Genomic DNA, 21,214 nt, shown 5'->3' on the forward strand with positions numbered 1-21,214 from the left:
AAATAAAATGCTGGTAAAATTGAATTCCTATTCTTAATTAAAAAGAAGATAAGTCATTAATTAGTTTGTTTATAGTGAATGGAAATGTATTGGTCAGCTTGTGGTTTGTTTTTGACGTTTTGAATTTTTAAAAGGTAACACATGAATAATGTGAACTTCCAACATTTCAAACCTGTATCTACTTGCAGTTAAGGTTTGCTTTTATCAAACTTTGCAATATTTTTATACTAGAGATTGTTTTTTAGTTCGTTTACAATAAATTTTCTCTTAGGGCCAAAATTTGGGAAAGTGTGGGTAAAGAAAATGAGTAGAATAAACAATTTTTGTAAAACTTTTTAGATTTTTATCGAAACTTTAGTTTTTGAAGATAAAAAAGCCTTAACAATTTGAAAAAAACGAATCAAGCTGTGTCCCAAATTGTATTTCCACCAGCCAAAACCAGACTTCCTCTTATGTATTTCTGATTTAAAAAGGCAGTTTAACTTAGATAGAGAGATATATATTTGACTAAAAATTTAATTAAAAACAATTTAAATTTCACAGTTTTTACATTTTAATTTAGCCAGGGCCTCTCTAACCATTGTTGGTTGTTTTGAATGAGAGGCCCTTCTGCAGCGATACATCCATGTTCAATTTAAATAAAACCAAATAAAACAAAAACAATTTAAAAATAAAGGAAAAGGAGGAAAAGGAAAAGTAGTAGATAGACGAAAGGTGTTTTAAGAATAGAGAGGAAAAGAAGAAGAAATGATCGTAGGGGGGGGGGGTGGACAACCCAGCACACAAAGTTTATAATGTTTATGTTTCATTTTGTTTTGTTATAATAACAGGGGAAAGGGGATAGAATCAAGATTTAGCAAGAAAAGCAATTTCGATTTATACAACGAAAATTATTACATTCTTCAAGAAAACTTTTTTAAGACTTGTTTTAAAACTTGCTAGGGTGCCTAAAGATTTTATTTCCAATGGAATAGAGTTCCATTAATGTTATTATTATTATTATTATCATAGTAATCAATAATGTTTAATAATCACCATTATCATTAAGTTTGAGTTATTTATAAAAAATCAATAGATTTATTTTTTTAGAAAAATAAATGTCGGATACTGCATATACCTAGTGTAAAGAGTAGGATTATTAAAGCCTCCACAAGTTGCTGAAAATAAGTAATTTTTAGTTAACCCTATTTACCCTAAGTGTGGGGGGGGGGAAATTGCCCCCCCCCCCTATCGTTTTTTGTGATAACTCAAAAAGTATTTGAGCTATGAAGCTCAAATTTTCTGACTAACACAAGTCCGTCACTGAGTCCTCAGGCATACTGTCTTAATGCCTTATTTTCACTATACCAAACTAAATATATATTTAAACCTACTTCCTATAGTTGGATTTCAAAATTTTATAGCTCTTTGATAAGCCTATAACAAAAGAAACCAGATTGCACAATTTTTGCACAGACGCCTTTAAATGAAATTTGAAAATTTTCAGTTTTTCTTGAATACACATTTAGGTTTTAAAAAGTTTGCAAATTTAAATTTGATTTTATTCTAATGATTACAGTAAAAAATTTTACTTTTAAAACTAACTTAATCTTAAAATCAAAATGTGAACACACCAACACTTTAGGAACAGTAAATATTTTATAGAAATATATCTTTTAACTGTGAACCCATTTGGAAATCTACGTCATATTTGTTTTCATGAAATTCTTAAATCTTACAAATAGAGTTTTAACTAAGCTTAAGTCAGAATTTATAAAGAATTCTGCGTTTAAAAAAAGGTGATTAATTCACAAAGAATAAAATGAACTTTTGATCTCAATTTTAATTTAATAAAAGTATAAAAACCTTCAATAGAATTAAATTCCCCTCTACCCACTCCCCCGTTTGTAATTCCAGTCAGAATAAACGTTTTGTTGGTCACCTCCAGATTCTAAAAATAACTGTTACAGAAATCACAAAATAATATTTTGGGGAAAATTCATTTTAAAAATGGAATGATCCTCAAAGGAGTTGAGTTTTTGCCACAAACTACAATTTTCAAATCACTTTATCTTTGCAACCTTTGATATTTCAAACCTAGAATATTTGATCTGTCAGAATTCTTAGTTTGAAATATCAAAGAACGTGTTGCAGAGATACACGGATTTAAAAATCCGAGTTTGTGCCAAAACTCAGTTCTTTTTTTCTTTAAAGTGAAATTCCGGATGAAATGGGAACCGAATTTTTTCCAGTTTACATGACAGAACCCAGAAATTTTTCCGGTTTATGGCATTTCTGTATGTACCTAAACCGTAACTTGGAATTCTGGTGGAAGGAAACCCTAAAAATTATACAGTGTAAATCCATAACAAAAGAGTGCTGAATAAAACTTAAATCGATCTTAAACAGTATAATACAGTAATTTAAACAAACTTTATTTAAAACAGCTTTTACATATCTCTCTAAATGAAGTCGCAAAACATAAAGGCAAAGACGACAAAATTCAACCAAGAAAACCAAACGCGGCAAAAGTCAAATCCTGCGCAAGTTAAAGCTATCACTCACCTGGAAAACAGGTCCACCACTGTCTCCCTGACATGATCCTTAAAAGTAGGTTTTCAAACTCTGTATAGCCTATTTCATGCAAACTCAAGGTTTTTGTTTTGTTTTTAGAACAACTTAGTTCCGAACACGTCCCTTATATATAGGATATATTGAAGCAAGCCATTAAGAATTCAAACTAATAAAAACTTTTAGATTATAAAGGTGAAGCTTTTATAACTAAACTGTGAAGAACTCCCTCACCCCTATAGAAGCTGAAAAACGATTATTATGTATCCCAGGTAGGGTTTTTTAACGATTTCATTTTTTTTGAAAACGATCGTTTTGTTATGAAAACGACGACAAAAAATCATAGATAAAGATAGATTGCACATAAGACGACATTTTTCATTTTGAAAGATATAAATGTACAGAGATGTTTTAAAGATATTCCTATTATATAGATTAACTAGGTCGGTTGTGAATATTGGCTGTTCTTATGTCATTGAGTACTTGTGGTGTACATTAGTTCTGTAGAGAGAAATTTAAGTTAGTTTAGTCCTTCTCATGTCCTTCTTCAGTTCTCGTCAATATGATATATTGCTCAGTGAAATATTGTTGTTTAAATAGTTAAATAAAAACACCAAACCACCCCGCTTATCATTGAATTACACTTTGACCCTTAGAAGTATGAGTTCGCGGACAGTACAATTCTTGGTGATTTTGCGTACATAAGCTATCTATGTTTATTTATTTATCTATGCGAAAAATCGAAAACGAAACGATCGTTTAAAAACGATCATTATATTTCAAAAAGTTCTTTTTTAAAAGGTCTTTTTTAAAACGATCGTTTTCAAAAACGACCATTTTTAAAAATGATTTCAATAAGATCGTTTTTATAAAAATAGTTCGTTAACGATCGTTAACGACGACCCTTCGATAAAGATCGTTAACGACGATCCTTTGTTAACGATCGTTAACGAAGAGAGGAAACCGACCTGAAGGGCATCTGTACTTATCATTGAGTAATTTTTAGGAAAATATCAAGAAGTTTTAGCTCTCCACAACTTTTTAACTTCATGTAAGACGACATTCAATAAAGTTGCATGTAATTTTTTTTAACGATGTATTTCCAAATACGACCGTTTTCATAAAGTTGGTCGTTTTGTTAACAATTGTTAATGACAGCTCCCTTTGTTAACGATAGTTAACAATGACCATTTGTTAACGATCGTTAACATAAGCATCAATAACATTTTTTTTCCAAAAACGATCGTTTATTAAAAAGCGATTGTTTTTAAAAAACATTTGTATAAATAATGGTCGCAAATCGTTTTTATCAAACGACCGTTTTCAGAAACAATCGTTATTCGTTTTCTTAAAGTTCAACACGAGTATGTCGTTTTAAAAACAATAGTTTTTTTTGAAAAGGAAGGAATTATTTTTGAAAACGATTGAAAAACGAAACAAAAAACGATCGTTAAACGTTCGTTTTCAAAAAAAGTTTTGCCACAAACTCAGATTTTCCAATCCCTATATCATTTCAACACAATGTCAGTGACCTTTGATATTTCAAACTATGAATTCTGTTAGATCAAACAATCTAAGTTTGAAATCTCCAAGGTTTAAACCATCCGGATGCAGAGATATAGAAATTAGATCATTTAAGTTTGTGGAAAAAACTCAGTTCCTTTGTAAAGTCGGATAGAACTGATCCGTGAAAAGTTTTGTTTTAACTTTTCAGCTTAATGCAGTTACTGGTTTTTCAAACAAAAGTGAATTTTACTTGCAGGCAATTGCAAGCCCTGTAATTTCATCTTAATTCCGCAATACATGAACATTTGAGCGCAATTCTACACAGTTGCTCACAAATCCATGCAGTGAAGTTACGATTGAAAACCTTAATAACTTCAAAGAGGTATGTTTATGCAATAAAAAGGTTCCACCACTTATATTAAAAATATATGGATATATAGTATTGCAGTCTTCAACAATTGGTTTTGTTAGACAGAATAACCCCAGAAAATATTGTATGCATTAGGTTAAACAAAATTGATTGAAAATGTTTCACCTACTGATGACACATAATATCCTTTACTGTCAACATCTATTTGAGTTCTTCTAAAATATGATGAAATATTAATTTCGATAAAATAATTTAATTACGTAAAAAGAATACTTACTGAACAATAACTTCAAAGCAAAAATGTTGTTTGATATTTAAAGATATGAGACATGTTACGTCAAACTAACATAATTTACATGCAAGAAAGAAATCTTAGAGATTTTTATTCAAAGCTCCTTATGAATGAAAAGCAATAGAGAAAATCATAAATGTTTAGAATTTCTTTAATATAACTGTATAAACCAGGGTTTCCACTGAAATTCTGGGTTACGATTTATATACGGAAATGATACAGAAATTTTTTTCCATTTCCATTATGGAAAAGCTTCCATAAATCCGGAATTCCGAAACAATTTCCGAAATGATTTTTTCCATAAATCGGAAATTTCCAGAACGTTGTTCCAGAATTACGGAAAATTCTGAAATATTGTTCTGGAAAATTCTGTTTAATGAAAAAATTGGTCTCAATTTTTTCGGGAAAAGGTTCTGGAAAAACATAAAAGACATTTTTAACTTATGTAAAAGTTAAAACAAGTAATTAATACTATCTACATAATAATAGAAAGTGCGCCTGGTTTAGCTTTAGATAAAGTTATACTACTGTGAATTATCTCGAAAAACTTTCTGGCTTATGGAATCAAAACCTGAATTTTTCCGGAACATTTCGGAATTCCAGAACATGGTTTCAGAAATTTCCACTTTCCATCACATAAATCGGAAAAATACCGGTTTCCATTACATCCAGAAATTTCCCGGAAGGCCACTTAATGGAACAAATTTCTGGTTCATTCCATTTTCAAAATGGAAATGTTCCTCCGGAATAATGGAAACCCTAGCATAAAATGTTCCTCCGTAATGTCGCAAAAAACTGACATTCTACTTCTGTCTAGTTTACCAATAGTCATAACTGAGAACTTCGGGCAACCTCAGCTTATTCTAATCGATTTTAGGTCCTTAATTATTTCATGAGTTTGGCAGGCAATTTGACTTTAAAGAACTATAGTCTTTGCCACAACCTAAAAATTGTAATCCCTTTATCTTTGTAGCCTGATATTTAAAACTCTTTACAACCTAGGGTTGTAAAGATAATGGCTCGCATTGAAAAATCATTGAAAAAAGAATGGCAAAAGCTCAAATCCTTAGCAAGCTTAATTTTGATCTTATCAAAGCTTAATATATGCACTTACTTATATATGTCCTTTATAACTTGAGGATTAGCAGCAAAGAATTCATCATCAAGTTTACCCCATTGTGTGGTGTTTCCATACGGGTCATCATGGGTGTAGAACGCCTTTAGAAAAGGGATAAGTCTCATGTAAGTGATTATTCTTAAATAAGTTTTAAAAATAATAAAACTTAACACTCACAACTAAATCAGTTTTAAATTTTTTACATCTTTGCGACCTAATGGTGACAACCAATTTTAAACTGAGACTTTTTGAACTAATAGAAATTGTAGTTTGACATATCTGAAGAGTCTACCATCGGATTTCAAGGATTGGAAAAATTCTATTTTCCGCTGATTTTAACTTCTTTAAAATACAAACAAATTTAATATGTTTTGATCTTACTGTTCAGTATTCGTCCATTTAAATAAGATTTTTTTTAATGTTTAAAAACAATTTTTTTACTTTTAGAGAAAACATGTAACCTGGTATTTCAGCTTGTTCATACGTCCAATGCATAAAACCTACACTAAACTATAATATCAATTTGATGAATATATTTTCAATTTTAAGTTCCAATTTTTTTATCTTAATCTTGTAAATATTTAATTATTTGATGTTCATAAGATCTAGCAGAATTAGTAGTTTGAAGTATCTAAGGTCTACGGAATCATGGCAGAAAGGTAAAACGACTAAAAAATTAGAGATTGTGACAATTTGTTTAGTTTCATTATTTAGAAAAATTTTAAAAAAAATATTGAGTACATTTTTTTTCATGTACACTCTGTGAGGGTTCTACACAGTGACATCTTTATCAGTCAAAGTTTATCTTGGGATAGATTTAATAAATTTATTTTTATAAATTAATATTTTTCCTCTGGTTTTATTGAATACTTTGTGCCATAAACCTAAGTATGAAAAAGACTTATTCACACACTTATTCACTTATTCTTCTGCTGTTTACCCGTGCTTAGGCATTAAGTCATGATTTTAGCTTAAATGCCCAGCAATGCCTGTGAAATAGATCAAAATCAATTAATTATGATCTTATGCTACCCCCGGCGTAATCATGAGTTCCCTCAAAATAAATGAATCTGCTGATTTGGCAAGCTATAAGTTTCTATATGTAATAAGATAAAATAAGACATTCGTATATATATGTTGCCTATAGCCGGCCAAACGGCTAAACAGATTGGGCTGCAATTTTTATGGACACTCAGGGGTGGCCTGGGAGTTTTATAGGCTATAAAAAATAATTCGAAGTTTTTATTTCACTTTTTCCCCCTTTTTTACGAACAACGACAGGCGCTTCAGCTAGTATAAAAACAAGACATTCGAATATATGTTGTCGTATAGCCTGCCAAACGGCTGGACCGATTGGGTTGACTTTTTTGTGGACGCTCAATAGTGGCCGGGGGTGTTAAAGGCTAGAAAAAACTAGAATTGTTTTTAGTTAACATTTTTTTCTTTCAGAATTAAAATAAAAAATTTTTTCACGGGCAATGCCGGACCCTTCAGCTAATATATAAATATAAGCAAATGGTTTAATTCATAAGATAACGTATTGTATTGATCAATTCTATGCATAGGAAATAAAACTGAGAAAAGAACCGGAAATAGGAAACTTTAAAAATTATTTTAAAGAGAGACCAGCTCCGTAATATATTTGAACCAAGAGTGCAGTATTGTACAGAAAAAATTTAGAATTCATTTGATAACAATAATTCATCGTATAAACGTCTCATTGGTATCAAATTAATCACAATTTTTTTTCTCTTTAAATATGTTACCTAGCTGGTCTCTCCCTTTAAAGACTATAAATATAGCATTTAAATAAAAAAAAATCTTTTTTCCTCTTCTGATTCTTTGAGGAGTGAGTCACAAAATTTCTCACTTAAAACATCAGCATCATCTATGTTACGAAGCACTCCCTTTAAAAATATTCCTTTAAAAACATCCTTAAAGGTAATGAATACCTTACAGAGTGGCATATCTGATTCACAACAATACTTTAAGAAGCTGGTTGGATAATCAAAACACAGACCAATTGAAAAACCTTTGCGAGGGTATTGGTTCAAGTTTGTGACCTTTTAGCTCCTCTAGTTTTGAATTGACGCACATGGATGAGAAAAAGAAGATACTTGGATATATACTAGAAATTTAACGCACATCTTCTAAAAATCATTACAATAAATGATGTTATGATTAAAAACAAGATTTTAATCTAACTCACAATTTACTTAATTTTTACATGAAGAATGAATGAGATATCTTTGTTTTAACATCAATAATTGATTATTATTGGTTGGGGGTTCTCTTATCAAATTAAATGTGCATTTTTACTTTAGTGACAAATAAAAACTACAATATCTTACATGCAGAATTAATCAAATAATAGTTATAAGTGTACCGTTGTGAATCAGGCATATCCTTGATTTATTGGAAAGTTACTTGAAATTAAATTGATAGTTCCTTTAAGGTTAGTTTCAGATAAATATATCAACTTTGAAATATAAAATTTTTGAAAAAAAAGTTTAAAAATTAAAAATTGTTTTTTTACCGTATTTGACTGCATATTGGATATAGTCCACCATCTCGATTAATTATTGTAAATGAGAAAAAATAAAAAAGATAAATTTTCTTTAAATTGTTAATTTTGAAAAATAGCTTATTGTGGAAAATTGAATATTGTGAAAAAAGTGAAAAAGGCCAAAAAAAACATAACAAATTGCAATCAAGAATTTGAATAAAAAAAAGTGTTGCAATAAAAACGATGGTAGATGGTGCCTCAACAAGTTGCTGTGTGCATTCATTAGAGCAAAATCCCCAACCAAAATCAGAACCTTCAATGGAATAAAAAGTTTATCACAATCAAACAAAAAACGTAGTACTATTTTAGTCTCAGATTTATTGCTGTTTCTAAAGACGCATCATCACTTTAACAAAAGAAAATCCAGAATTGATTAATCCTCAATATCTCACACCATAGATTACTTAAGATAATAGATAGAACACTAGATGCCCTCTTTTTTAAAGATTTAGAGGTTTTTTGTTTACAATAACCCTGAGGCAGAGGCCCAAAGAATTTATGAGCATGCCCTTTCTCTGTTTTTTAATTTAACGCTACCTGCGTGGAACTCATTTGAGCTCCTGCACGGGAAGCAAGAATTGTACTAAGATTAAAACAAAACTTCATCTTCAGCCTGGTGCACTGAAAGAGGAGTTTAACCCATTGTGTGAATACAAGCCATGCAGAACGATACCAGTGTTTCACTTAACCAGATGTGAGGAAAGGACTGCTAATAAAGATTCCTCTCAAGAGAGCTTTCAGGGATCACAACTCCCCATTTTGCATATGGAGTGCAGTTATGGGTTTCCTTAATTCCCCTTAACTCGTAAACAGTATAAAATGAAGGAACACAGGGAGAAATCCTCTATAACCTTCTTCCTACAAACCTCCTTATCTCTCCTACCTACTCCACAACTCGATGTCAAAAGAACTATTTGGAAAGGCCTTAAAGTGTAAAAACAAGAAACAAGAAGCAAGAAGAAAAAGAAATTGAACAGAAAAAAGTGGAAGGGAAATCTCTTGACAGTAGAGATGGGGGGCTTAAAACAAGATAAACAAGGAAGAAGAAAACTTTGAACAGGAAAATTAAAAGGGGATTTAAGCATTACAATTTGGCTAGCTGCAGAAACATCCAAAAAATTCATTCATTTTTATTTTAAAATTAGCCAAAGTATGATTAAAGGATGGACGAGGAATGAACGATCAAGAAGAAAGAATGAAAAACAAGAAATATAGAAGTCTCTAAATGTTTCCATCACATTAAAATTTAAAAATATTGGAAAATTTAATCAAAATAAATTAATAAAGTTAAAAATTCTTAATTTGTGAAAAGACAACATTTAATGTTTTATCTGTTATTGTTAAATAATCTATGTCTTACATTTTAAACAAGACACATGGAAATTAAGTGATGACTTTGAGGTCGTCTTTATAAATAACTTTTCATAATTAACCCTATCTCTGCTGGGGTACTTGAAAACCAGGATATGCTGGGGGGGGGGTCAATTTGACCCCCCCTCTAAATCCCATGTTTGATGTCCAAATATGACAAATGATACACCATTGGAAAGCTCTTGTGCTCTACTTTTAGAATCTGCAAAAAATTTGCAAATTTGCAAAAACTAAATTTTTTTTCGCAAAATCCAGTTATAAAGTAAAATGTTTGCAAAAAAAATTGTCCACAAAATGAAAAATTATACATTTTTGAAAAGCCCTTGACCATGCCATTTCAAATATGCAAAAATTTTTGCAAAATTTAAAATAACCTGATTTTTAATCAAGAAAAACTAAAAATGTGCAAATTTCCTTTGACAGGTTGTTTGCAAAATATTTGCAATTTTTTTTTGCAAAATTGGGCGATTTGTTTCCTTATGTCAAAGGTTTTCCAAAAAGCTAAATTCTATCAAAATCTGACAAGCGGAAGTGGGTCAAAAAAAGATTTAGTTTGTTACAGGAAAAAGCACTCATTCAGGCAGTGTGCCTGAGGACTCAGGCAGTTAGTATTAAAGCCCGGTTTTAGACCTAAAGGAAGGGCTTTGGGTATGTAAGAAAAGTCAGAAAATTTCAACAGTCTCAGACCAATACTTTTTGAGTTATGTAAAAAAAACTACAGGGGGGGGGTCAAATTGACCCCCCCCCTAGCAGGAATAGGGTTAAAATTAGGAATTAAAATGATAATTCTTATCAAAGACGATCTAATAGTCTTCACTCAACTTCCATGTTACAAGTTTTTAAATCACTATTTCTTATATTAAGTTCAAAAGTTTCAAAAGGGGGTTAGTGTCAAATAGAAAATGCAAGGGGTTAACGAAAAAAGTTATATTTCTTTATTTATCTACATAATTATCTTCATAGTTTTAATGAATTAAAATTAGTAAAATATATTTAAATTAGTGTCTTACTGATTCTCTCTGTCTTCTCACTTCCAAGAAAGCTCTTGTATAAATTTCCCTCGGTTCTAAATATGTATTTTAAAAAATATTTTTATAAGTTAATGCCACAAAATTAAAATTTTATAAATCCAACATCTATTTAAGAAACAACCTTTTTTTTACAGAAGAAAGGATTTTTTTAACAAACTTTTTATAGAAAAGAGTTTTTTACTCAACAAACCATTTTTTAGATTATACTTTTGAAAAAATGATAGTTTTTTTATTAAAGAACAATTTTATTGATAGCAAGATTTTACACAATGAACAGTTTTACTGAACCAACGATTTTAATCAACAATCATTCAGTAAGAAAAAAACGAAAATGAACAAAAATTTTGGAAATAAACAATTAAAAAAACCATTAAAATGGGTCGTTCACATAGTCATACAATGAACCAACGAAATGAAAAAAATCCGAAAAGCCCATGGGCCATGGCTAACCATTATTACATTTTGTTTTATATTAATTATCTACCTGCACCAACCAAACTCATCAGAATCTTTTCTTTGAAGAATTTAGGCTGGACTATAATAACCATTTTTAACAACAGTTTAAAAAACTTTAAATTGAAGATTAATTTTTAAAGATTTTATTTTGCTTAAATTATTTCCCTGTAACAAGTTTCCAAAAATACTCCATCTTTTCCACCTACAAACATTATCATCAATAAATACAAAACAAGTTGTTACCAAGTTCCAATGGCAAATGTTTAGAAAACTTGGCTAAAAATTACAAGTTTTTGTTCAAATTATTGCTAAAATCAAACTTTTTTTTACAGTTTTTGATGCAAACTTTTATTTTATCAAAAAGAATTTGTAAGCAAAAATTCTAAAAAAATAGATATTTTAATAATGAATAACATATATTTATTCAAATTTATTTTGTTTGTCTGTGTGATTGTATTCAATAAACTTCAAAATGGAACTCACATCAAAATTGAAAAAATGTTGTCAAAAAAAAACTGTTGACTATTACAATTTTTTTGTAAAAGTCCACTTATATTTTAGGTTTGGAGTTTGATCAAAGTATGAGAATTTGAAAAAGCCTGGAAAGCTAAGGAAACGGGGAAACCTAGTTTAAAAGGAAAATCTTCAGTTGTTGCCCGACTTTAGGAGAGTCAAGTTCTCTACAGCTACCTAGTCTACCCATCATTACGATAATGCACAAACAAGAACATCTGATCATTTATAAAATTTTGTTAAAATTTAAATTTAAAAAAAAACCTTTTTTTTACCTTTATCAACAGGAAAGTAGAATAAATGTATTTCATCGTCTCCAGATCTGAATTTGTTTTAATCAAATAATCAAATAATTCAATAGTGCTAATCAATTACAAAAGAATTAATTAATCAATCAATTAGTCGATCAATCAATTAATCAATTAATCAATCAATTAATTAATCAATCAATTAATCAATTAATCAATTAATCAATTAATCAATTAATCAATTAATCAATCAATCAATTAATCAATCAATCAATTAATCATTTAATCAATTAATCAATCAATCAATTAATTAATTAATCAATAAATTAATTAATCAATTAATAAATTAATCAATTAATCAATCAATCAATTAATCAATAAAATCAATCAATTATTCAATAAATCAATTAATCAATCAATCAAGTAATCAATTAATCAATTGATCAATCAATCAATTAAACAATTAATCATTTAATCAATTAATCAATCATTCAATTATTCAATTATTCAATAAATCAATTAATCAAATAATCAGTTAGTCAATCTATCAATTAATCAATTATCAACTCATCAATTAATCAATTAATCATTATTAAAATAAATAAATAAAGATATGACCAATAAATCAATGAAAGCAATATTCCACAATTATCTAATTAATTAATTTATTAATTATCAATTACAAATATAAAAATCACACGTTATACCGGTGTTGCACACCTCCCTTAAGAGTTGCCCGTTCACACAATCTAAATGAATACAAGGTAACTAAATTATTTAAAAATAATTTTTTCAATTTTTAAATAAATTCTTTCAGAATTGTTTCACCTTGAGTATTGAGCTGGGGTTGACTGTTTTTGACAACCCTTCATTGGAATTCTGAACAATAAAATAATAGGTTAATTAGAAATTATAAAAATATTGACTTTTTTTTTCATTTCTTCGTCCATCGTTTGTTACCTAGCTACCCATTTCATTCCTTTTCTTCAGTTGTTCAGTAAAAATTTGAATTCGTTCCTTTTCCATCATTTTTTGTTTTCTTACTGAATGCTTGTGCATTCACAAAACATTTTGTTTGTTATTAAAAACTATGCCCATCTCTTTATTACTGGAAAACCCTGCCCATCTCTTTATTACTGGAAAACCCTGCTCATCTCTTTAGTAATAGAAAACCCTGCCCGTCTCTTATTACTGGAAAACTATGCCCATCTCTTTATTACTTGAAAACCCTGCCCATTTCTTTATTTCTGGAAAACTATCCCCATCTCTTTATTACTGGAAAAATATGCCCATCTCTTTATTACTGGAAAACAAAACTTACAACGCATGCAAAATTATAAAATTTTATTGGTTAAAAAATTTTAAAAAAACTTACATTTGATGACCGAGTGTAAACTCTGGTTCACAGTTAAAATCTAAAGCATCCCAACATTTTTTACTAGTCAGGCAGTAATGGTTCTTCATTGGACCCTAAAAATATAAATGTTAAGACTTTTTAACCCCTGATCCTGATGGCCTTGCAATGGAGGGCCAGTGGGGCGGGGGGGGGGAGGTTATCTTTTTATTTAAAAAAGATTGTTTCTTAAGTAATTCTCATATGATTCATCCCCCCCCCTCCCCCCCTAAGGTATGTTGGGCAAAGAAGACGTTTAAGTAGAAATAGGGTTAAATCATTAAAAATAATTTTTTAAATAAAATATTGTTTAGACTTGGTCTTGGCCAAACTCAAGTATAAGAATTTTCAAACAATTAGAATATTCCTGAAGCTGAAATTGTAAGAAATAAAAGTGAAGGAATGTTGTTATTATACAATTGTGTTTAACATATAAAAGTGAGCTTTTTTAAAGGGCCGAGTTTACCTTAGTGCCAGTTTGACATTTTTTCCTGTAGTATTTACCGTAACCAGCTGAAATTTAAATTTCTATTTTGTTTACAATATTAGAGAGGTTTTTTTCTTCATTTAGTTCGTTCATTGTTCATGAGCGAACCATTTCGTTTGTTCTAAAATGATCGTTCATTTTTTATGTATTTCGATTATCGTTCAATCAGCAAAATTATTTAATCAGTAAAATCGTTCTATCAGTAGAAAACAATAATTTTTGTAAAAGTTTCTTAGAAAAAACTCTTGTTTTTAAATAATTTGATTCGAAAAAAATGTTCCTTCATTAAAAAAGTTAGAATTTTTTCACGTTTATAAATCATATATGAACGATTAAGATGGTTTTTATCATTTTTTTACTGTTCGTCAATTAGTAGTTTTTTTTCTTCTCTGAACGACACCATCGTTCACATGAAGTTTTGTTCGTTCTCAAAATGTTGCTAGTTTACAGAATCTATGCCCATCTCTATACAATACTATAGGCTTTTAGAGTACTTTGCGTCTCTGTTCTAGTAACAAGTTCAACTTTTAACGAATTTTCAAGCTGCCATTTTTTTATTGAATTCCTATAAACACATATTTTTGCGGATTTGTCTGTTTACATTGATGGATTTTTTAAAGATGGTAAAAGTCTACTTTCTATCCAAGCACAGTTTTTCAATCTTGATTGGCCATAAACCTTCCCGGGGGTTGTGCATATTGTATTTGAAAAAAAGTTTCTGTTGTAGAAGCAAAGTGCTAAATTTATTGCGAGAAAACTCTAGATTACATGAACCTACCAAGTCTAGATGTTATAAGTGTATCTTGAAAGTTAGGCCCAGGTAAGCATATAGGGATTCCAGCTGTATAGGCTTCCTTTAACTTTAACAACCCTGCAATCAATCACAATCAACTACGTTAAACCTCTGATCTAGTCATAGATTAATAACAATACAGATAGAACAGAACAAGATTTAGGGGGGTTTCGTTTAAGATAACACTGAGGCAGAGGCCTGTAGAAGTTGGCAGCGTTGAATTACAAGACAAAAAGAGAGCATGCACGTAACTGCTTTGGGCCTTTGCCTTAGGGTTGTTGTAAAACGAAAAACCCCTATATCTTGAAAAGACAACATCTAGTCTTCTATCTGTGTTTTTATTAATTCATGCAATTACGATTAACCCACGAAAAATCGTGTAATACCAAAATTTAAGAAAAAAAAATTTAAATGTTTTAAAAGAAAGATGACATCCACTAAAATGGCTGCTATTTCGTACCTTGCGACTTGCTTTTTTTATTAGGTTGCCTAAAGTAGGGGTTTGTACTCGTTAGAAAAGTTTAAAACTTTAAACAGCCTCAAACCAATTCTTTTTGGGGTTTGTCCAAAAACTGTTGGAAAGGGGGTGGGGGTATACGTAGTTATAACGTAAAATAATTTAAAGCTAAAAAAGCGGCTGAAAGAAAAAAAATAGATAAATAAAGAATGCTTATTTTAATTGTAATTATATTCCTATATCGTAGCCTCCCATATCATTATCTGGCATACCATACGAGTCCTGAAAAATAAATTAGTAAAATTATTACAAATATATCCCTAAGGTTGGTGTGATGTATCGGTGTCACGTTATAAAGTGTCCGGGCATGAAATAATGTGCAGGTACTGTATCTTGGTCTTAAATCACAAATTTAAAATATCAAATTATATTAAATAATATAATATGAAAATAAGACGACATACAAGACAAAATAACGTTTTTTATATATTTTCTAGTATTGCTACAGTTAACAACTAAATGTTTACGTTCAGCAGATGTTTATCAATGTATATCCATAATTTTATATTGTGGGGAAAGTATCCAAATCATCAAGAAGTGTCCAACCCGAGCATTATCTCACACCCGCGGAGAGCAAGCAGTCAGTACAAGCAAGTACAGTTTACATACAGATAGACGGCAAAATGGGACAGAATTCAAAATTAACCAAATCTTAATTTTAAGATTTATGTGATATTTTCTGGGTAGAGGTATACCTTATGCCTTATAAAGTAATCAATATCATGTATTTTCCCTTCTGTATGATATCCATTTTGTCTAGAATAAATTTAATACAGTTGTCGTCGTATATATCAATACAACGATATTCTATTTCAATTTAGATTTCTACCAAGCCTTAAAAAAAGAAGAAGACCTTCCAATTAACAGATTTTTTTTAATTAAAGGATTCTGTTAATTGAAAAATTAAATTTGTAATTTGAACAGGGGTTGTTTGAAATCAAAACCTAAATAGAACAGTTGCCTTCACTGTATTGATATAAACGCTGACCATTGTATTTAGGTAGTTAACCCTATTCCTGCTGGGGGGGGTCAATTTGACCCCCCCCCCTGTAGTTTTTTTTACATAACTCAAAAAGTATTGGTCTGAGGCTGTTGAAATTTTCTGAACCCCCCCCCAACATATCCTGGTTTTCAAGTACCCCAGCAGAGATAGGGTTAAAGGTAATTAATGTCACTTTTTTAATAACTTTTCAGGAAGTGGGTTAATTTATGAGTAGATCCCAACTGTAATTTGATTATATATTAAAGTAACTTTAAGATTTATAAAGCCATTCTTTAAATTAGAAATCATATTAAGTTAAGTCTTCTCACCTTGTCGCTGTGACTGCACCAAAAAGAACATACCTATTAATAAATTTACAATTAAACATGTTCTTTCTCAAAATCATATTTTAAGCCTAGTTAGCTCTCATACTAATGAACATGAATGTTAAGAATTATATTTGAGACTATATTGTGAATACATGTCACATTTATAAAAAAGAAATTCTTTTCTGAAAGAGGAGAAGAATGATATAAATTGTCTAAAAAGAATAAATATTTAAATCGAAAGCAAACCATAGATCTGAATCGTCCTCCAACCAGATCTTTAAATCTCCCGAAGGGTAACTGAAAAATAAATATTAATAATTTTATTTTTTTATTTTTTATTTTTTTTACCTTTTACAGCTGATATTGGTGGTTCGAGCTGCCTCTGCTTTAGCATCTGTTCTTGCATCTGCATCTGCTCTTGCATCTGATCTAGCAAATATTTCACCCTTCAAAGTCCACCCCCCCATTTTTTTTTTTTTTTGAGGTATCGTCTTTTTGAATACTTGATATCCATAACCAATTTGGGAGCTGCTAACGTTTAAGATAAAATAAATGAGTGCTCAAACAGTGTGTTTTGGTGAAAACCAATCATAAAATTTGAGAAAATGTTGCTCGCGAATTTTTTTCTACATACCTGGCCTTTTTGGCGGGGAAAATTTTTCCTAAAATATTGTAATTTCTGTTTTAAATAATTGTTAACTTTTTTCTTTTGATCCCTTACCTTCACAATCTTTAGCCATAACATCATTTGGCTCGAAAAAGCAATGAGCAGCAGTGATGGCAAATGTAGGACTGCAAATACAAGAAATTATTGCAAACATAGGACTGCAAATACAAGAAATTAATTGCAAACTTAGGACTCACAACACATTATTGCAAACAAAGGACTGCAAATACAAGAAATTCTCAAATGTAGGACTGCAAATACAAGAAATTATTGCAAACGTAGTATTGCAAATGTAGGACTGCAAATACAAGAAATTAATCGCAAATGGAGGACTGCAAATACAAGCAATTTATTGCAAACGTAGAACCATGCATAAAAAACAATAAGTAAAAATGAATATTTTTTATTTGTAAAATGGTACCTCAACAACGAAACTGTGCACTTAACGTCTGATTTTAAATCTGAAAAAGAGAATTATGATTTGTTAGAATCAGAAAGCAGAATTTTTTTTGAGAATTATAAAATAAAATCACGAAAACAATGATTATTTTTTTATGATGAACCATTACTGTACCGTTCTTTTTCATCCAATAGTAGGCCCCCATAAATGGGAATTCATTCATACTACTTTCTGCAGCATTCACTGAAAATGAATAAAATTAACCAGATTTTACCCTTTTTTTTGCCAGATTTTGTCAGATTTTACCAGATTATACCAGATTTTACCTGATTAAACCAGAGACACACAAATTATACCAGATTAAACCATAATAAACCAGATTAAAACAGATTAAAATCAGATTAAACCAGATTAAACCAGATTAAACCAGATAAAATCAGAACAAACCAGATTAAACCATATTAAACCTGATTAAACCATATTAAACCAGATATTACCATATTTAACCATGGACAACATTTAATAATTAGCGAGAGATAGTTGGACTTGGCTAAATTTATCGAGCAAGCGAAATGGTTTAAATCTTTTTGCATGGTTCAACTTCTTCTTGAATTCATTAAAATTAGTTCGAGTTTAAAAAAAGGATTTTTTTTATCAAAATGGAAGTATTGTAGACACACATGAATTGGCTGATATTGGTTGTTCTTTAAAAAAAGTATTATTACCAAGTCTGGATCCTTTATCTTCGATGGTTTCAGCAATTTCACTGTTTTTACCCAGAATTTTAAACCAAAAATTATTTTTTTATTTTTGACAAATAGAAAATTATTTTAAACGTATGAATTATTTACTTAAATCTCTGGATTCCTGTATTCTTGGTAGGTATAACTGAAAAATTATTCAAATAGTCAAAATAATTTAAGATTAATTTAAGTTTTGTGAATAATTTTTTTTTAGCTTTTGATATTTAAATTTTTTTTATATTTTTGTCATTTTAGGAATTTTACTTCAAAAATGTTTACAGTAATCTAAAATGCTTAACATATTTCAAAATTGTATTGTGTAAATTTCCGAACCCCTTTCAATACGTTTCCTGTACAAAACCTGCCACAAAAAGATTGGTTCTCTTTTGCAAAAGCATTTAACAAGTTAAAGAATGACAAAACGTTGCGTATTTGTCTTTAAATATTTGCGAATTTTCAACAATCGGAAATGTTATTATTCTTACAAACTACATTTGATTTTGAATAACTTTTGTGAGGAAACTTTTTGTAGCAGGAAACATTTTTTGGCAACAAACGTTTTGTAGCAGGAAAAATTTGTTGGATGAATCATTTTATAGTAGAAAACTTGTGTTGGCAGGAAACGTTTTGTAGCAGGAAACTTTTGGTGGCAGGAAACGTTTTGTAGCAGGAAACGTTTTCTAGTAGGAAACGTTTGTTGGCAGGAAACGTTTTGTAGCAGGAAACGTTTTCTGTAGGAAACGTTCTGTGAGTAAACATTCAGTAAGGAAGTTGAAACGTTTTGCAGGTGCTCCCCTTTCCTGCATGTCAACACGGCTTAAACACGAGCCAACAAAAACATTGCAGTCCATTTTTATTCCCCCTTATATGGTACTAGCTGAAGTGCCCGGCGTTGACCGTGATTTGAAGTTTTATTGTATATATATATATATACATATATATGTGTATTGCATTCTTTATAATAAATAAATAAATTTATATATTTATATATATATTTATTTATTTATTTATTATAAAGAATGCAATATATATATATATATATATATATATTTATTATAAAGATTGCAATACACATGTGATCAGGTAAAATTTAAGAGTGAAATCAAATAAAAAAATGTTGAAAATAAAAACAAAACAAAATTGCGGTTTTTGTTAAAAAATAAATTACTTACTCATCCGCCTCTGAGTGTACTACAGCTGATATGATTAAGAAAATGCTTATTTCTTTTAATAACATTAAAATGAAGAGTTCTGAAACTACTGAAACATGATCCTGTTTTATCCAGGATTTAGAAAAATTTGACAATTGAATTGTGGAAATATTAAAACACAAATCTGATTTTTTCCAATGGTGTATCTTAAATCCTGAAATTGTATCCATGTACTGAAACTTGTATTAAAGTCGTCGCAATAATTCTGTATCTTGTATCCTACTTATTGTATCTTTTAACTCTATCCTGTATCCGACTACCAGCTCTATCCTCCTCCCTAATATATATATATATATATATATTTGTATTTACTACTGTATCTTGCAACTCTATCCAGTATCCTGTAACTCCATCCTATCCTGTATCCTGTATCCTACAACTAGCTCTATCCTGTAACTCCATCCTATCCTGTATCCTGTAACTCCATCCTAGTGTATTATGGAACACTTTCTGTATCCTTCTACTAGTTGAAACCTGTAACTCTTATACTGTATCCTGTAACTATTCACTGTATCCTTCTACTAGTTGAAACCTGTAACTCTTATACTGTATCCTGTAACTATTTACTGTGCCCTACTACTAGAACTAGCGTCTAACTCTATCCTGTATTATGGAACTCTTAACTGTATCCTTCTACTAGTTGTAACCTATAACTTTTATACTGTATCCTGTAACTATTTACTGCGCCTTACGACTAGAACTAGCATCTAACTCTATCCTTTATTCTGTAACTCTTTCCTATATCCTACCTACTAGATGTATCTTGCAACTGTACCACTGTAAACTGAAACTCAATCCTACTGCATCTTGTAACTCTATCCCATGCTGTATCCTGTAATACTGTCATGTATCCCACTTCTGTATCCTGCATTATGCAACTCTGTCCTGTATCCTGTAACTCTTTCCTGTATCCTACTACTATATCCTGTATCCTGTAACTCTATCCTGTATCCTGTAACTCTATTCTGTATCCTGTAACTCCATCCTGTATCCTGTAACTCCATCCTGTATCCTGTAACTTTATCCTGTATCCTGTATCCTGTAACTCTATCCTGTATCCTGTAACTCTATCCTGTATCCTGTAACTCTATCCTATCCTGTAACTCTATTCTGTATCCTGTAACTCCATCCTGTATCCTGTAACTATCCTGTATCCTGTAACTCTATCCTTTATCCTGTATCCTGTAACTCTATCCTGTATCCTGTAACTCTATCCTGTATCCTGAAACTCCATCCTACTGTACAGGCCTAGGGCAAATCTAAGATTTGGTGGTCGTGTAGAAAGAAATACCATTGTGACAGCACATATCGGGAAAGATTTTATCTTTAAGGATGTTCAAAAATAAAAAAATTTATCTTTGTATAATATAGTATCACTTATTTTATAAAATAACTAGTGTAAAGAAATATCATCTTGTGTGTTCTGAACAGCCCTACTTATAAGATGGTTTCTGAACAGCCCTACTTATAAGATGGTATCTACATACTAAACACAGTAGGGTTCTCCTACAGTCAAATTAGAACACTATTATGCTTACAGTCATTCCTTTGCAATCCAAATCTTGCATACCTAGCCTGTAAACCTACAAAATATCCCCCAACCCCCCTACCTACCCTCTATACCCAAGCCCTATTCAGCCGCCTCCTCCCCCACCGCCTACCATGTCAACTA

At 30.3% G+C, this 21,214-nt stretch overlaps 1 protein-coding gene across 2 annotated transcripts in view; it reads right to left on the bottom strand.

Moving 5' to 3' along the window:
* The window catches only part of LOC111696136 (uncharacterized), a 19,874-nt gene extending 265 nt beyond the window's left edge, over window positions 1-19,609 (bottom strand). The window contains exons 1-31 of one of the 2 annotated variants that reach the window (XM_023465690.1): window positions 19,504-19,609; window positions 18,456-18,476; window positions 18,314-18,354; window positions 17,763-17,831; window positions 17,610-17,649; window positions 17,243-17,313; window positions 17,156-17,183; window positions 16,870-16,950; window positions 16,768-16,818; window positions 16,522-16,554; window positions 15,906-15,966; window positions 15,387-15,432; window positions 14,679-14,771; window positions 13,880-13,926; window positions 13,396-13,490; window positions 12,849-12,899; window positions 12,728-12,769; window positions 12,048-12,094; window positions 11,425-11,461; window positions 11,288-11,317; window positions 10,783-10,838; window positions 8,599-8,654; window positions 8,372-8,380; window positions 7,665-7,742; window positions 6,687-6,719; window positions 6,297-6,335; window positions 5,833-5,936; window positions 4,592-4,641; window positions 2,545-2,582; window positions 1,846-1,930; window positions 1,118-1,157 (exon numbers count right to left, since the gene is read on the bottom strand). In XM_023465690.1, the coding sequence (XP_023321458.1) occupies window positions 1,118-1,157; window positions 1,846-1,930; window positions 2,545-2,582; window positions 4,592-4,641; window positions 5,833-5,936; window positions 6,297-6,335; window positions 6,687-6,719; window positions 7,665-7,742; window positions 8,372-8,380; window positions 8,599-8,654; window positions 10,783-10,838; window positions 11,288-11,317; window positions 11,425-11,461; window positions 12,048-12,094; window positions 12,728-12,769; window positions 12,849-12,899; window positions 13,396-13,490; window positions 13,880-13,926; window positions 14,679-14,771; window positions 15,387-15,432; window positions 15,906-15,966; window positions 16,522-16,554; window positions 16,768-16,818; window positions 16,870-16,950; window positions 17,156-17,183; window positions 17,243-17,313; window positions 17,610-17,649; window positions 17,763-17,831; window positions 18,314-18,354; window positions 18,456-18,476; window positions 19,504-19,568 (1,637 nt within the window). In that variant the 5' untranslated portion in view covers window positions 19,569-19,609. The remainder of the gene's footprint in view (window positions 1-1,117; window positions 1,158-1,845; window positions 1,931-2,544; window positions 2,583-4,591; window positions 4,642-5,832; window positions 5,937-6,296; window positions 6,336-6,686; window positions 6,720-7,664; window positions 7,743-8,371; window positions 8,381-8,598; window positions 8,655-10,782; window positions 10,839-11,287; window positions 11,318-11,424; window positions 11,462-12,047; window positions 12,095-12,727; window positions 12,770-12,848; window positions 12,900-13,395; window positions 13,491-13,879; window positions 13,927-14,678; window positions 14,772-15,386; window positions 15,433-15,905; window positions 15,967-16,521; window positions 16,555-16,767; window positions 16,819-16,869; window positions 16,951-17,155; window positions 17,184-17,242; window positions 17,314-17,609; window positions 17,650-17,762; window positions 17,832-18,313; window positions 18,355-18,455; window positions 18,477-19,503) is intronic. The other variant, XM_023465691.1, reaches the window with a different exon arrangement.
* Between the last annotated feature and the right edge of the window lie 1,605 nt (window positions 19,610-21,214).

This window comes from Eurytemora carolleeae, unplaced genomic scaffold (genome assembly GCF_000591075.1).
Source record: "Eurytemora carolleeae unplaced genomic scaffold, Eaff_2.0 scaffold188, whole genome shotgun sequence".
In the NCBI taxonomy this organism is placed as follows: Eukaryota; Metazoa; Arthropoda; class Copepoda; order Calanoida; family Temoridae; genus Eurytemora; species Eurytemora carolleeae.